The sequence below is a fragment of the Hemicordylus capensis genome, chromosome 2 (assembly GCF_027244095.1).
Source record: "Hemicordylus capensis ecotype Gifberg chromosome 2, rHemCap1.1.pri, whole genome shotgun sequence".
Classification (NCBI taxonomy): domain Eukaryota; kingdom Metazoa; phylum Chordata; class Lepidosauria; order Squamata; family Cordylidae; genus Hemicordylus; species Hemicordylus capensis.
Genome location: NC_069658.1, coordinates 13,198,785 through 13,213,587, shown reverse-complemented (window position 1 = coordinate 13,213,587; position 14,803 = coordinate 13,198,785). Strand labels below are relative to the sequence as shown.

General features: G+C 43.1%; 1 protein-coding gene across 4 annotated transcripts in view; it reads left to right on the top strand.

The window, feature by feature from the left end:
* Window positions 1-14,803, top strand: part of SMAD2 (SMAD family member 2) — a 95,721-nt gene that overhangs the window by 31,829 nt on the left and 49,089 nt on the right. For all 4 annotated transcript variants that reach the window (XM_053295974.1, XM_053295976.1, XM_053295975.1 and 1 more), the window contains one exon: window positions 1,736-2,020. In XM_053295974.1, coding sequence (XP_053151949.1) covers window positions 1,785-2,020 — 236 coding nt within the window. In that variant the 5' untranslated portion in view covers window positions 1,736-1,784. Of the gene's footprint in view, window positions 1-1,735; window positions 2,021-14,803 lie in introns of those variants that run through there.

Here is a 14,803-nt window from a genome sequence, read left to right as displayed (position 1 = left end):
TGCTGGAGTCTGGGGATGAGGAGGATTCCTTCCTGAGGTGAGCCCTAGTTGTAGGCAGGAGAGCAATGCCTTCAGCAGGTAGCGATGGCAGCAGTGCCCTGAATTCCCGGGCTATGAAATCCCTCAGCTATGTGGCTCTGTCCTCTGAAATAGGAGTATCCTCTCTGCCCTGCCTGTTCATGGGATTTACTTATGGTCAGCCATGTGGTCTGCTCTGGGCGCCTCCATTCTCCCTCAAGCTGCTCCCCCGCTGAGAGTAGGATTGTAGGAGGGCACGGGACTTCTGATCCCTCCTCCTCCAAAAAGGCAGCAGTATCCAAAATCGTGGGTGGCAAAACGGCGCCCATCGCTGCCTTGCTCCGTTTCACTCCCTGGTGTTCAAGCAGGCGTGGAGGGGGGATGCACCATGGTTGCCGCTGTTGGCAAACAGCTTGCAGGAGTAGGCGCTCGCTCGGGGGTGGGGGGAGGCAAGTTTTTGTATAGAGAAAAAGGGAAATAAGGAAAAATGAATATAGTGGAGCTCTCTCTCAGCTGCTTTCCTGAGGCAGACAGCAAAAGGAACTGGGGATCGGGGCTCTGCCTACACCAAACAGGAAATTTTGCTGTATTAACTTGCTGTCCATGAGGCATGCTCGGAATACCCTAGATTAAAGGATGGGCTTCTATTACGATGGAAAAATGCTATTCATAAAACTGGCTAAAAGAAATTGTGTTAGGGTTGTCTCTTCATTTGATCAAGTACATCCATTTTTGTTTAGTGTACACTGATGTAGGCTTGCTTGCCTGAGCTAAAAATATTTTCTTGCTGTGTGTAAGAGCCAGGATTGAAAGCCTTGGCTTCTGTTGTATATACAAATAACAGAAGTGTTAAATTAGTCTCTGTTCCTGGGGCACAAAGTGCTCATTTTGAATGGCTCTACTTTCTAGTAACTCTTAAATAATATGCCAAATTAGAATCATTGGTGTCAAAACATTTCACCTTATTCATATTTACAAAATCGTAGTCTTAAATTGTAGTGTATGGCAGAAAATGTGCACTGATTTCAACTTAAATCTCCTGCTTGTCATGACATTTAGGATGGGTGCTGCTGGTTGGGGATTTGTTTACAAGAATTGCAAAAGTACAGCAAGTCATAAAAATCTGGGAGAGGCACAATCCTGTGATCAATTATATGATTAAGGATGTGAGTTGTATGTATGTGTACTTGGGAGGAGGTTGCTGTGGACTAATTCTTAGTGAACATACATTTAGCAACATGTCCCGTTTTCCCTTCAGTTCATGAGCAAGTAGGTACAGGAATGTACTCCGATATAAGTTGGATGAGTGCTGCTTGTTTAAAGAGAAACCTGCATTTGCAAAAAAAAAAAAAGCCTTGAAGACTTAATTCATGAAAGCATTAATCTTCCTACAAAATGATTTGGTTTAATGCATACAGTAAATTTCTGATAGGAGTGTACAATGTATTACCCATGGTATAACTACTGTCAGGTAAGTCCTATATGTAAGGTTGTGGTCACTGGTAATGGAAGCATTTGAAAAATAGGGGATGAGGGATCTGTTATAATTGGCCATGGGCCTCTAGAATAAGTAACTAATAATCCAGTAATAGTTATGCTGCCCTATGTTTCAAGGCTTTTGGCTGTCTAGCTGGTAAAAGCTCAGTTTTGTCTAGATTAGGTGAATGATTAAGGGCTGTTCTCTCTAAACCTTGTAATGGATTTCTCTCTTTCACAGGTTGTACTGGGCAGGTAACTTACTGCATAAGCTGTACTTTGCCTGGGCCATGTCGTCAATCTTGCCGTTTACCCCACCTGTTGTGAAGAGACTGTTGGGGTGGAAGAAGTCTGCCACTGGTTCAGGAGGTGCTGGTGGTGGTGAGCAGAATGGTCAGGAAGAAAAGTGGTGTGAGAAAGCAGTGAAAAGTTTGGTCAAAAAGCTGAAGAAGACTGGACAACTGGATGAGCTTGAAAAAGCCATCACCACTCAGAACTGCAATACAAAATGTGTTACAATACCAAGGTAAGAGTTCTTGAGTTCAGAAATGGAATCCAAATCATCCAATGCCCAATCTAGCGTATTTCAGCAAGGTTTATAAGGAACATAAATACCTTTTATGTGAGTTAATTTTCTTTACTGAAACCTTTGCCTCTGTGTTAATATATTTTATAAGGGTTGCTAATCAGTGTTCCCTCTAACTTTTCTCATCTGTGTGCAGAATGAATTTTGTTCTGGGCAGCAGTATCAAGGCAGTGTGTGCGCATGTGCATTCAGAATAGGGTCTTCCTGATTCAATCTGAGCAGGTTCCAGAAATTAACTGAGCAGACATAAACCACCAAGAGACACAAGTTTTGGGTAGTATAGAAATATTTTAAATAAATAAAATAATTTAAAAAAACAAACACACAGCTTGTGAGATGTGTACGCCTTAGAGGGAACACTGTTGCTAATGCTACATATTAAGATCTTGACACAGACTGCTTACTAGATTTCCTCTTATGTAGGTTTCACAGTTTCTGAAATACCTAGGTTGTAGTACCTCAAGTTTTCTACCAATGTGTACTCCTGGATGGGCATATCGACTATCTCTTTCCTTGGTCAACACTTCAGTCAGTCATATCTAATTGTCATTCTAGAGTTTTTGAACAGTGAACTTGCTTCAGTTGTATAAAATAGATATTTGCTATGAGAATTAGTCTCATTTTACTCAAAATTAATCCAAAACATCTGCTTGACCCTCTCTGGATTTCTGGAACATCTTAGTTTCTTCTTGTCCTCTAGTTTTCTCAGTGTGATGAGAGGAAGACTGCATGTATGGTGAACTAGGAAGTAAAATCTGATTGGATCATGGGTAATCTTAAAAACTAAGGCTCTTGTTGAGTGGCTACTATTTTTTCAGGCATCCTGGACTTGAATCTATATGTTAAATAATGTTATTCATATAGTGAACAAAGGGCACAAATGTAACCAAGAGGAGACCAGTATGGTTAAACAGCAAAATCAAGGTGGATATACAAAGCAAAGGATGCATTGAGAAACTGGATGTTTTGCAAGATCTAGCAACCAGAAGAGCAGGAAATCTGGTCAATCCAAGCTGAGCAGCAAGTTGGAAGAACAAATTACTGGAAAACAAGAATGTATTACCTCTGAATTGCTGGGAAGCAACCACTGAAGAGGGCTGCTTGCCTTCATGTTCCACTTCTGGGTTTCCAGAGGCATCTGATTTGCCACTGTGGGAAAGAGGATGCTGGAGGTGGACATCTGGTTTGATCCAGCAGGACCCTCATGTTGTGAATGTTTTAAAAGACTGTATAAGCAGTGGGCCCATTGGACAAGAAAAGTGTTAAAGGAATATTCATGGAAGATGGGCAAATAGGGAGAAAAAATAAATTCATAGTGTCTTTATGTTGATGCCCTTACCAAAACTCATCAATAGTCTGGTTCTTACCAGAATTAATTGTACTATATAGGTTGGCTTAGAGAGTTTAGGACTAATCAAAACCAAACGGTAACAAATCATAGGACTGGATGGAGTCTACCTGAGATCCAGAACTCAAATATGAAAGTGGAGAGCTGTGTTAATATGCAGCTGTTGAAGTTGGCTTCCTTTCCAAATAATGGAAACTTTTAAAAAAAAATTTCACTCTGGAGGGCTTTGGGTTTAACAAGTGAACTGATGGAAATGTTCATTTAGAGAATTAGTCACTACCAGGACCAGCATGTTATATTCAGGAAGAAGCATCGTTGCTCCTACAAGTGGAAATGTTTCCTCCTCATTCAGAAGTCAGACATCGGTGCATGTAAACAGAGGTTGAGCCATAGATATTATGTTCTTGGATTTTGAAAGCGCTCTTGGGTCCTAAGGAAACTTGGGTGCCTTTTGTGTAAAGGGTAAGACAGACATGGAGACATGAATGGACGGTTCTTAAATTTGAGAAAGGTGGATTTGTGTACAATCTGTAACTGCATGAATAGTATGGACTGGATGACAAAATGGCTAGTGGTTAAATGTCTAGTAGTAAATGTACATAAATCAAACGGAAATGTACACTGGAATATGCAGTTCTAATTACAGGCACTTCCTGAGTTACAATCAGTCGTACTTACGAATCTCCATAACATATTGTATTAAAGTCCCCAACTTACAAACAGCAACCTGCACATACAGACAAGTCACTGCTCTTGAACTGTGTGTATTCTGACCTACAAACATCAGACGTACAAACTGCTAGAACACAACCGCTTCATAAATTTAAAGACTTCCTGTATACAAGTACTAGTGGGTTCCCAACTGGTTTTTGCTTATGAGGACCACAGCCTTGTCACTTACTTTGTGTGTGGCAGCAGTGAAAACGACCAGAACATATTGTCCAGAATTCATCTCAGCAGATTCCTTTACAAAACCATCACTGCTTTTTAAACTCACCTGAGTTTAAATAGTAAGCTGAGAGTATAGAATGAGGAATGATGAAAAGGTAATTGGGGGTGGAGGAGCAGAATTTTTTCTAGTAGTTGTGTCACCCTCCCCCAAACAACTCTTAAATTTTCAGAATTTTTAAATAATTATTAGGCTCATTGGGTACAGATACTGTAAGGAAGATTCTAAGATACTTGGCATTTTGGTTCATGGCCTGTCTGCTGAATACAGTTCTGCTGCATTTTTTCTAATCTTCATACAGTGTATGGTATGTACTGATTGAGAATGATTATTAGCACTCACCATAAAGAGTATGTATGGAAATCTGGTAAATGAAAATTGGGATGTATAGAAGCTTGGTTTTTGGCTCTGATTGAAGAAACCATTTTTAAAAGACAATTTTTTTAAAAAAGCACTTGAGCATTTTTAGAAAGCACTTGAAAACTCACCTCTTCACCCAAGCTGTTTCAGCCTTTTAAATTCTTAAGTTTTAATCTGTTTTTAATTGTTAGATTGCCTAAATTGTGTTAAAAAAAATTGTGCTTTAACTTATTTTTTGTTGTTAACCACCCAGAGATGAAAGTTTGGGGTGGTGTAAAATTTTAATAAATAAATAAATAAGAAAGACAGAGTGGGTACTGTGGTAGAACTTTGTAAGATTACAAGTGTTCAGTGATGTGGGACAAATGTTTTCTACTGTTAGCTCTCTTTGTAGAAATGTATTCCTTTCATACAACTAATTAGTAACATAAATGAATATAATACTAGTCATATCCAGCTGCTTTTAAAGTTGCAATTAAAACTTTTTTCAGATGGCTATAGCTCTCATGCTTTGTGCACATATTAAATCGGTGCATGGAAGAAGAGCACAATAATGTATACACATTTATCAGAAAGTGAGAATTGATTCTCTGCATACAGAACCAGTTCTCGCCTTCTACTGAAAGTGCTGAGATTGGGTGGGACCAGTGGATGCTGTCCTGTTTCCCCTCCATACATTGATTGGTGTGGATGGCATCTGAGAAGGGGGTTTATACCTTAGATATATAGATATTACCTATATGTAGTTCTTTGGATGTGTTAAAATTAATATTTTTGAGTTTTCAGTACCATAAGAGTAGCCCTGCTGGATCAGGCCCAAGGCCCATCAAATCCAGCATCTTGTTTCACACAGTGGCCCACCAGATGCCACTGGAAGCCTACAGGCAGGAGTTGAGGGCGTGTCCTCCCTCCTGCTGTTATACCCCTGCAACTGGTACTCAGAAGTGTCATGCCTTTGAGGCTGGAGGTGGCCTATAGCCCTCCGACTAGTAGCCATTGATAGACCTCTCCTCCATGAAGTTATCCAAACCCCTCTTAAAACCTTCCAGGTTGTTGGCTGTCACTACATCTTGTGGCAGAGAATTCCACAAGTTGATTATGCGTTATGTGAAAAAGTACCTCTGTCTGTTGGTCCTAGATTTCCTGGCAATCAGTTTCATGGACTGACTCCTGGTTCTAGTGTTATGTGAGAGGGAGAAGAATTTCTCTCTCTCCACTTCCTCCACACCATGCGTGATTTTATAGACCTCTATCATGTCTCCCCACAGTCGTCTTTTTTTCTAGACTAAACAGCCCCAGGTGTTGTAGCCATGCCTCATAAGGAAGGTGCTTTAGGCCCCTGATCATCTTGGTTGCCCTCTTCTGCACCTTTTCCAGTTCTACAATGTCCTTCTTGAGATGTGGTGACCAGAAATATACGCAGTACTCCAGGTGTGGCCGCACCATCGTTTTTAAGGGCATTATAATATTAGCTGTTTTATTTTCAATCCTCTTCCTAATGATCCCTAGCATGGAATTGGCTTCTTTCACAGCTGCCACACATTGAGTCAACACTTTCAGTGAGCTGTCCACCACGACCCCTCTCCTGGTCAGTCACCGACAGCTCAGATCCCATCAGCGTAAACTTGAATTTGTGGATTTTCATCCCAATATGCATCACTTTACACTTGCCAACATTGAACCACATTTGCCATTTTGTCGCCCACTCCCCCAGTTTGGAGAGTTCCTTTTGGAGCTCCTCATAATCCATTTTGGATTTAACTACCCAAAAGAGTTTGGTATCATCTGCAAATTTGGCCACTTTGCTGCTTACCCCTACTTCTAGATCATTTATGAATAAGTTAAAAAGCACCGGGCCCAGTACAAATCCCTGGGAGATCCCACTTCTTACTTCCCTCCATTGTGAAAACTCTCAATTTATCCCTACCCTGTTTTCTGTCCTTCAACCAGTTAGCAATTCCCACATGTACTTGTCCCCTTATCCCATGAACGCTAAGTTTCTTCATGAGTCTTTGATGAGGAACTTTGTCGAAAGCCTTTTGGAAGTCCAGGTATACTATGTTAATTGGATCACCTTTATCCACACACTTGTTGACACAAAAGAACTCCAAAAGGTTTGTGAGGCAAGACTTAGCTTTGCAGAAGCCATGCTGGTTGTCTCCCAGCAGGGCCTGTTCTATGTGCTTTACAATTTTATCCTTGAGGATGCTTTCCATCAATTTGCTTGGAACAGACGTTAAGTGAACAGGCCTCTTAATTTCCTGCATCTCCCCTGGATCCCTTTTTGAAAATCGGTGTTACACTTGCTACTTTCCATTCCTCCGGTACCGAGCCTGATTGCAGGGATAAGTTATATATTTTAGCAAGGAGGCTGGCAATTTAACATTTGAGTTCTTTGAAGACTCTTAAATGGATGCCACCCGGCCCTGGTGATTTGTTAGTTTTCAGTTTTTCCAGACAGTTTAGAACATCATCTCTTGTCACTTCTATCTGACTCAGTTCTTTAGCCTTCATCCTTAAAAAGCCTGTTTCAGGAACAGGTATATGCTCAGTATCCTCTGCTGTGAAGGACTCAAAGAACTCATTTAGCTTCTCAGCAACCTCCATATCCTCCTTAATAATCCCTTTCACTCCCTCATTGTCTGATGGTCCAATCGCCTTCTCCCCTTGATACTTTTAGCTAAATGTTCCTCAAACTCTCGCTTCACCTCACTTATTGTCACCTTGCATTTCTTTCGCCATAGTTTGTGTTCCTTTTTGTTCTCTTCACTTGGACAGGCCTTCCAATTTTGGAAGGATGTCTTCCTCCCTTTTTCTTAGAAATTAAGCAGTATAAAGGAAGTGTATGCTATTGAATGAATGGCTTAATCTATTACTTAACATTAGCTGGGCTGGGCGCAGAACCTCTGTGCCTCTGGCTGGCCCACCCACCCGCTGCTTCCTTCCCCCCCACCGCCTTCCTGCTGGCCAGCCCACTTCTCAACCCCCTCCCCCCGTTTCTAGGCCTCCCCCTGTAGCTTTCTGGCTGGCTGGCTCGCCCACTTCTTCTCTCCCCCTCCAGGCGAGCACTATCTTCTTCCCTCCCACCCATCCCATAGCTATTCCACAGGTTTCCAAACTCTCATGAGAGCTGCCACACATGGGATTAGCCACGGTTATGCCTTAGAGAATTAAACATACAGATTTTTAGATGATGCTTTGGATTTGTTTGAATATATAGTTCGTTTGTTGTTAAATTTATATACTGCCTTTCCTTAAAACAATCCCAAGGCGGTTTACAGCAGAATTTAAGAACAAGATTGTAAAAAAAACACAATTAAAATATTGAACTAAAAATATAAAAATTTAAAATTTAAATCACAAGCATAAAAACAGTACAAAATACAAAGAGCAGCAGCAGAGACAATCATATAAAAGCCTGGGTAAAAAGCCAGGATTTAACATGCTTTCTAAAAGTTGTGAGGGAGACAGAAGAGTGAATAGCCACTGGGAGAGCGTTCCAGAGTCTGGGGGCAGCAACAGAGAAGGCCCTGTCCCATGTGCACGACAACCCAGCCTCCCTCATTATCGGCACCCGGAGCAGAGCTCCCCCAGATCACCTCGTCAAGCGGGCAGCAACCCTTGGGAGCAGGTGATCCCTCAAGTATCCTGGGCTCAAACGGTTAAGGGCTTTAAAGGTCAAAATCAGCACCTTGATTTGGACCCAGAAACAAACTGGTAGCCACTGCAGCTCTTTGAAAATGGGTGTGATGTGATCCCACTGGACATCTCCAGATAAAATCCTAGCTACCGCACTTTGCACTAGCTGCAGTTTCTGGATAGTCTTCAAGGGCAGCCCCATGTAGAGTGCGTTACAGTAATCCAGCCGTGACATGACTAAGGCATGGGTAACTGTGGCCAGATCTACCTTCTCGAGAAAGGGATGCAGCTGGCGCACTAGCCGAAGCTGTGCAAAAGCACCCCTGGCCAGTAATACTCCCAAGCTGCATGCTTGCTCATTCAACGGGAGTGCAACACCATCCAGAACCGGTAAAAACTCCTCATCCTGATTGGCTCTCCTACTGACCAACATTACCTCCGTCTTGTCCGGATTAAATTTCAGTTTATTAGCCCACATCCAACCCATGACAGCCCCCAGCCCCCGATTCAGGACATCCACTGCCTCCCTAGGATCAGGTGACATTCAAGATACAGTATGTGTACTTCATTGCACTTTTTCTAAAGGCAGGATTTCTCAAACATTTTGATACTGTGACCCACTAAAATATTTAAAGCTGGAGTGGAAAAGTGCCCATGCTTTGGAAACAAGGCGGGCTAGTGCTTCATTGATAGTTTTGTGTATCAAATTTGTTCACTGCCCCAAACCTCTGTCTCTGGGCAGTTTAGGAGTACACACACTGTGCTAGTTAGGATGTCGGCCATTACTTTGATTAGGTAGAGATAAATGAAGCGTGCTTGCTTGCTTCCTTAGTTATTTGTATTTATATACCACCTATGTACATCTCTAGGCATCGTACAAAATATAAAATATTTAAAAGCTACAAGTTAACATACATAACAAAAACAATAGAATAAAATAGATATAAAAACAAGTTTTAAAATTATTAAAATTCTAATTAAAAACCTATGAAAACAGGAGTTGATGTTCTTCCTGAAAACAAACAGAAGGAGATGCTCTTATTTCAGTAGGGAGCATATTCCAGAGCCCTGGGGCAGCCACAGAGAAAGCCCAGTCATGGGTCGCCACCAAACGAGCTGGTGGCATCTGTAACTGGACCTCTCTAGAAGATCGTAACAGGCGACAGGGTTTATGACAAAGTAGGCACTCTCTTAAATAGCCTGGACCTAAGCCATTAAGTGCTTTATAGATAAGAACTAGAGCTTTGTATTTCACCCAGAAACATATTGGTAGCCAACCAGTGCAGTTCTTTTAGAACCGGTGTTATGTGGTTCCTTCATGTTGTTCCAGAGACCAATCTGGCTGCTGCATTCTGTACCAATGGTAGTTTCTGAACTATATGCAAAGGCAGCCCCACGTAGAGTGCATTACAGTAGTCAAGCCTGAAGGTTACCAGCATATGTACCACTGTTTTAAGGTCATTCGCCTCTAGAAATGGATGTAGCTTAACATATCAGCCGAAGCTGATAAAAAGCACTCCTGGCCACCGCCTCAACCTGAGAAGCCAGGGAGAGCTTTGGGTTCAGGAGCACTCCCACGCTACATACCTGATCTTTCAGGGGAAGTGTAACCCCATCCAGAACAGGCAGATCTAAACCACCTCTTAGGTCCTGTCCCCCCCAAAGTCAATACCTTCAGTATTTGATTCAGCTTCAGTTTATCCCTCATCCAGCCTATTACAGTCTCCAGGCAGGCATTTTGGGAAGCTATGCCATTTCCTGATGAGGTCGGCATGGAGAAGTAGAACTGGGTGTGATCAGCATATTGATAACACCCAGCAACAAACCTCCTGATGATCTCTCCCAGTGGTTTCATGTAGATGTTAAAGAGCATTGGAGACAGTATGGAGCCTTGTGGGACTTTTCAGTTCTCGCTTAGCAGAACAACAATCTCCAAGCAACACCATCTGGAATTTGCCAGAGAGGTAGGAGCGGAACCACTGTAAAACAGTGCCACCCAATCCCACCTCCCTCAGATGGTCCAGAAGGAGACCATGGTTGATGGTATTGAAAGCCACAGAGAGATCCAAAAGGATCAGCAGAGTCACACTCCCTTTGTCGATAGCCAGTTGGAGATCATCCATCAGTCTGACCAAGACAGTCTCAACCCCATAGACTACAGGAAAGCCAGTTTGAAATGGGTCTAGATCAGGGCTGCTCAACTTCGGCCCTTCTGCAGATGTTGGCCTACAACTCCCATAATCCATGGCTATTGGCCACTGTCACTGGGAATTATGGGAGTTGTAGTCCAAAAACAGCTGGAGGGCCTAAGTTGAGCAGGCCTGGTCTAGATAATCTGCATCATACCAAACTTCCTGGAGCTGAGAGTCCACCACCCACTCAACCACCTTGCCCAACCATGGAAGATTAGTTACAGGTCTGTAACTAGCTAACTCTGAGGGATCCAGTGTAGTTTTCTTCAAAAGTGGTCTAATAATAGCTTCCTTAAGACAAGGAGGCATCCTGTCCTCCCTCAGATAAGTATCTATAATATTTACCAGACCCTCTCTGATATGATTATCAGATGAGATAAGCCATGTTGGGCAAGGGTCAAGAGAACAGGTTGTAGGGCGCACAGTCCAAAGCAGTTTGTCCACTTTATCAGGAGTCACAAACTGAAAATGATCCAGTCTAACCCCATGAGAGGAGTTGCTGGACACCTCCACAGTAGACTCTGCAGTAACTGTGGAATCCAGCTCGGCCCAAAACTGAGAGATTTTATCAGCAAAAAATGTTGTTAAAAATGTCACAGCGAGTGGTCCATGGTTCCAAGTTTAAATTCAAGGGGGAGGTGGTACATACTAGCCCCCCTCACAACCCTAGACAACTCAGCTGGACATGAATTTGTGGAAGCAAAGCGGGCAGAAAAGAACCGTGACTTTGCCGTCCACACTGCCAGAACATAGGTCTTCAAATGTGCTCTGTGTTGTGCCCGATCAGATTTGTGCCAAATCTTCCTCCACTTGCACTCTAATAATCTATCTTGCCGCTTTGGCTCCAGTAACTCATCCAAATACCACAGGGCTGTCTTGAAGGCTGGAGAGGATCCTTAGGAGCTGTTCTGCTTACTGCTCTAGTAAGTTCATTATTCCGTCTTTGTACCAGAGCATTGTCAGAATAATTAGCAGAGCCAGCCCTAAACCCTTCCAAGGCTTCTTGGAATCCTATTGGATTCAATAACCTCCTTGGATGGACCAGTCTAATAGGTCCTTCACCCCTGCAGAAGTGGGCCGTGGCTGTAAGTTTAACCTTAACCAGATGGTGATCCGTCCATGACAGTGGGGAGATGACAGGGGTCCCCACCCACGGAACACCTCCCTGATCAGAGCAAAAGACTAAATCGAGCATGTGACAGGGATCCTGGCAAGGGAGATTGTATTCCACAGCCTCTCACCTGCTCTACCACATAGTTAACCCTCTGGGAGACGCTGAGACCAAACTGGACCACTAGCCTCTCCCAACCAGGTCTCCGTAATACCTACCAGGCCAATTCCTTCATCCATAATCAAGTCATGGACTACCTCAGATTTATTTTGAACTGACCTGGCATTACAGAGTAATAAGGTGAGGTTCTGTGGGTGGCATTGCTCTCCAGAATAAAAGAGGTGGTAGGCCTGCTGGAAGGGGAAACAGCAATTAGATTTCTGAATTCTCTTCCCCTATAATGGCCTGCTGGCCTACCAACATCATATCTTTGTTGAATCACCACCACCACTGATATAGCTGACCCAGGGTCATCCCCCACCTCCCCATCTCGGTTGAACTCAAGACGCATATCTGTATCAGGCCTAACTCAGTACTAGGCGGCAACAAAGTCTTCCTTCCAGTGGTCCAAGGCAGTAAGTTGGCCCCAGCCCTCAGTCCCACCCCTGAAGGCCTCCTCCAAAGGCTGGCCCCTTTTGGCGGCTGGCTTCAGAGGCTGTGCCTCTGACTGTAGCCCACCCTAATAAAGGCCAGGAGATCAGAAGCCCAATGGGTGTGCGTCTCACCCACACCAATCAGGCAGTTTGGCCAGGTGCAGAATATCAAAAACACAATTAGAGTGAGTTCAGCCCCTGATAACAAACAGGCTGCAAAGAGAAGAGCACAGAAAAAGCTTTGGCCAGACCCTTTTCCCACCCAGAGGAGAGTGGAGTGCAGAAGCCAGAACTTCTTAAAAAAAAATTTTTTTTAAAGAGGATAAGCTTGCTTGCTCCTACTTAATTTTTCAAACATGGGTTTTATGTTTGAGACTACCAATCTAATTTTGGGCTCAAATTTATTTTCACTAGGCATTTGCTTGTTTTTATTTGTTTGTTTGTTGCAGAGAGCCAGTATTTTCATAGCTTTCTCACTTAATTCTTTATACTTGGCTTGCACACTAATCCAAAATTCAGGAAGAGACACTGAGAATGTAAAGCGAAGAGCTGCTCTTGCTTCTCTGAGGAGGGGGACAGGGGCTGAAAACCTCCTGGATCCTCTGCTGCTCTCAAAGCCAAGGGCAGCACAGCAATGGCACTTCATTGGCCATTCACTAGATGAGCTCTAGCGAGTGTCTCCCAAGAGGGAACTCTCCCCTGCTCCGTCAGTCAAAGAAGTGCTGTGTTTGCCTTGGTTTTGTGAGTGGCAGAGGAGCCAAGTACCTGCTGGCTTCAGTTTCCATCTGCCTCTCATTGTCCCTGACCTTGGACATGTCAGCTAAGCTCCCTCCGCAGTAGATTGGGACCCCCCCAGGGGGTCATGACTTCCAGTTTGAGAACCCCTTCTTACGGTATTTCAATTGAAATACATCTGGCTGTTGGAAACACTTGAGGTTTATATTTATACATGTAGAAGATGTCATATAAGTTTAGTTTTGTCTACTACATATAAATCAACCATCTTAGATATTATGCAAAATATTTTGTTATTCTACCTAACTTACCATGATGAGGGTTTTCTGAAAATTTTAAGTGCTCTAAAATTGATTGGGCCACTTAAAATTTTCAGAAAACCCACATCATGGTAAGTTAGGTAGAATAACAAAATATTTTGCATAATTCAGACTTATGGCAATCTGTGCAATATGATGTGATGTATAAACTTGTCAAGAGAGCCATGCTGGGAAGGTTTGTTGGTTCCTTACAGTAATAACCACCAACACTATTTTCAAGTGGTTAATATAAACCGATAGTGTAGTATGTTATTGGAGCTGCCATTTATTTAAAATACTTATACAGGAGAACCTTGTTACTCACAGAACCACTATTCATGTTCCACGTTATCTGTGGGGTGTCTGTTAGACACCAGTTTCCAGTATCTGTGGATAATAATGGGTTAATAATGGGTTAAAACCCACATATCTGTGGTTCCTAGGGGACTGAAAGTGACTATGGAGGTCACTTCTATCCACCGTTTTGTTTGGGGAAGCCATTTTGTGTTTCATTTCTTGAAAAATAGGACTCTTGTTTGTGGAGGCAATACATCCTTTGGGGAGCATTCCTGGGCATATGGGGGACCCATGGAGCACACCACAGCAACTTCTTGGTTGTTTGGGGCTTAAAATTTTCTCTCTCCCCACCCTAGAACCTAACCCACCCTTTCCCCAGAGTCTTGGGGCAAGAACAGAGAAGGCCTGCTCCCGAGTAGCCACCAGACGGACCTCTCCTGATGATCTCAGTGGGTGATGGAGCTCGTGGTGAAGACATTCTCTAAAATGCCCAAGGCCTAAGCCAATTAGGGCTTTATAGGTTATAATCAGCACCTTGTATTTTGCCTGGAAACCTGTTGGTAGCCAGTGTAGCTCTTTCAGTATAGGAGTAATATGGTCTCTTTGAGATGACCTGGAGACCAGCCTGGCTGCTGCATTCTGTACCAATTGCAGTTTCCAGACTACTTACAAAGGTAGCCCCTCATAGAGCGCATTGCAATGATCAAGTCTGGAGGTTACCAGCATATGTACCACTGTTCTGAGGTCATTCATCTCAAACGGACACAGCTGACATATAAACGAAAACTCATAGAAAGAAACTCTCATCACGGCCTCAACCTGGGATACCAGGGAAAGTTGTGGATCCAGACGCATTCTTAGACTGCACACCAGTTCTTTCCGGGGAAGTGTGACCACTTCTAGAAAGGGCAGATCAAAATCATCTCCTGAGTTCCGATCCCGAACAATAAGTACCTCCATCTTACCTGGATTCAGTCTCATTTTGTTATCCCTCATCCAGCCCATTACTGCTTCTAGGCAGGCATTTAGGGAGTTTGTGCCTTCTCCTGATGTTGACATGAAGAAATATACTATGTCATCAGCATACCGATAACACCATGCACCAAATCTCCTGATGATCTCTCCCAGCAGTTTCATGTAAGTGTTAAAAAGCATTGGAGACAGTATGGAGCCTTGAGGAGCACCATACAAAATTTCTCA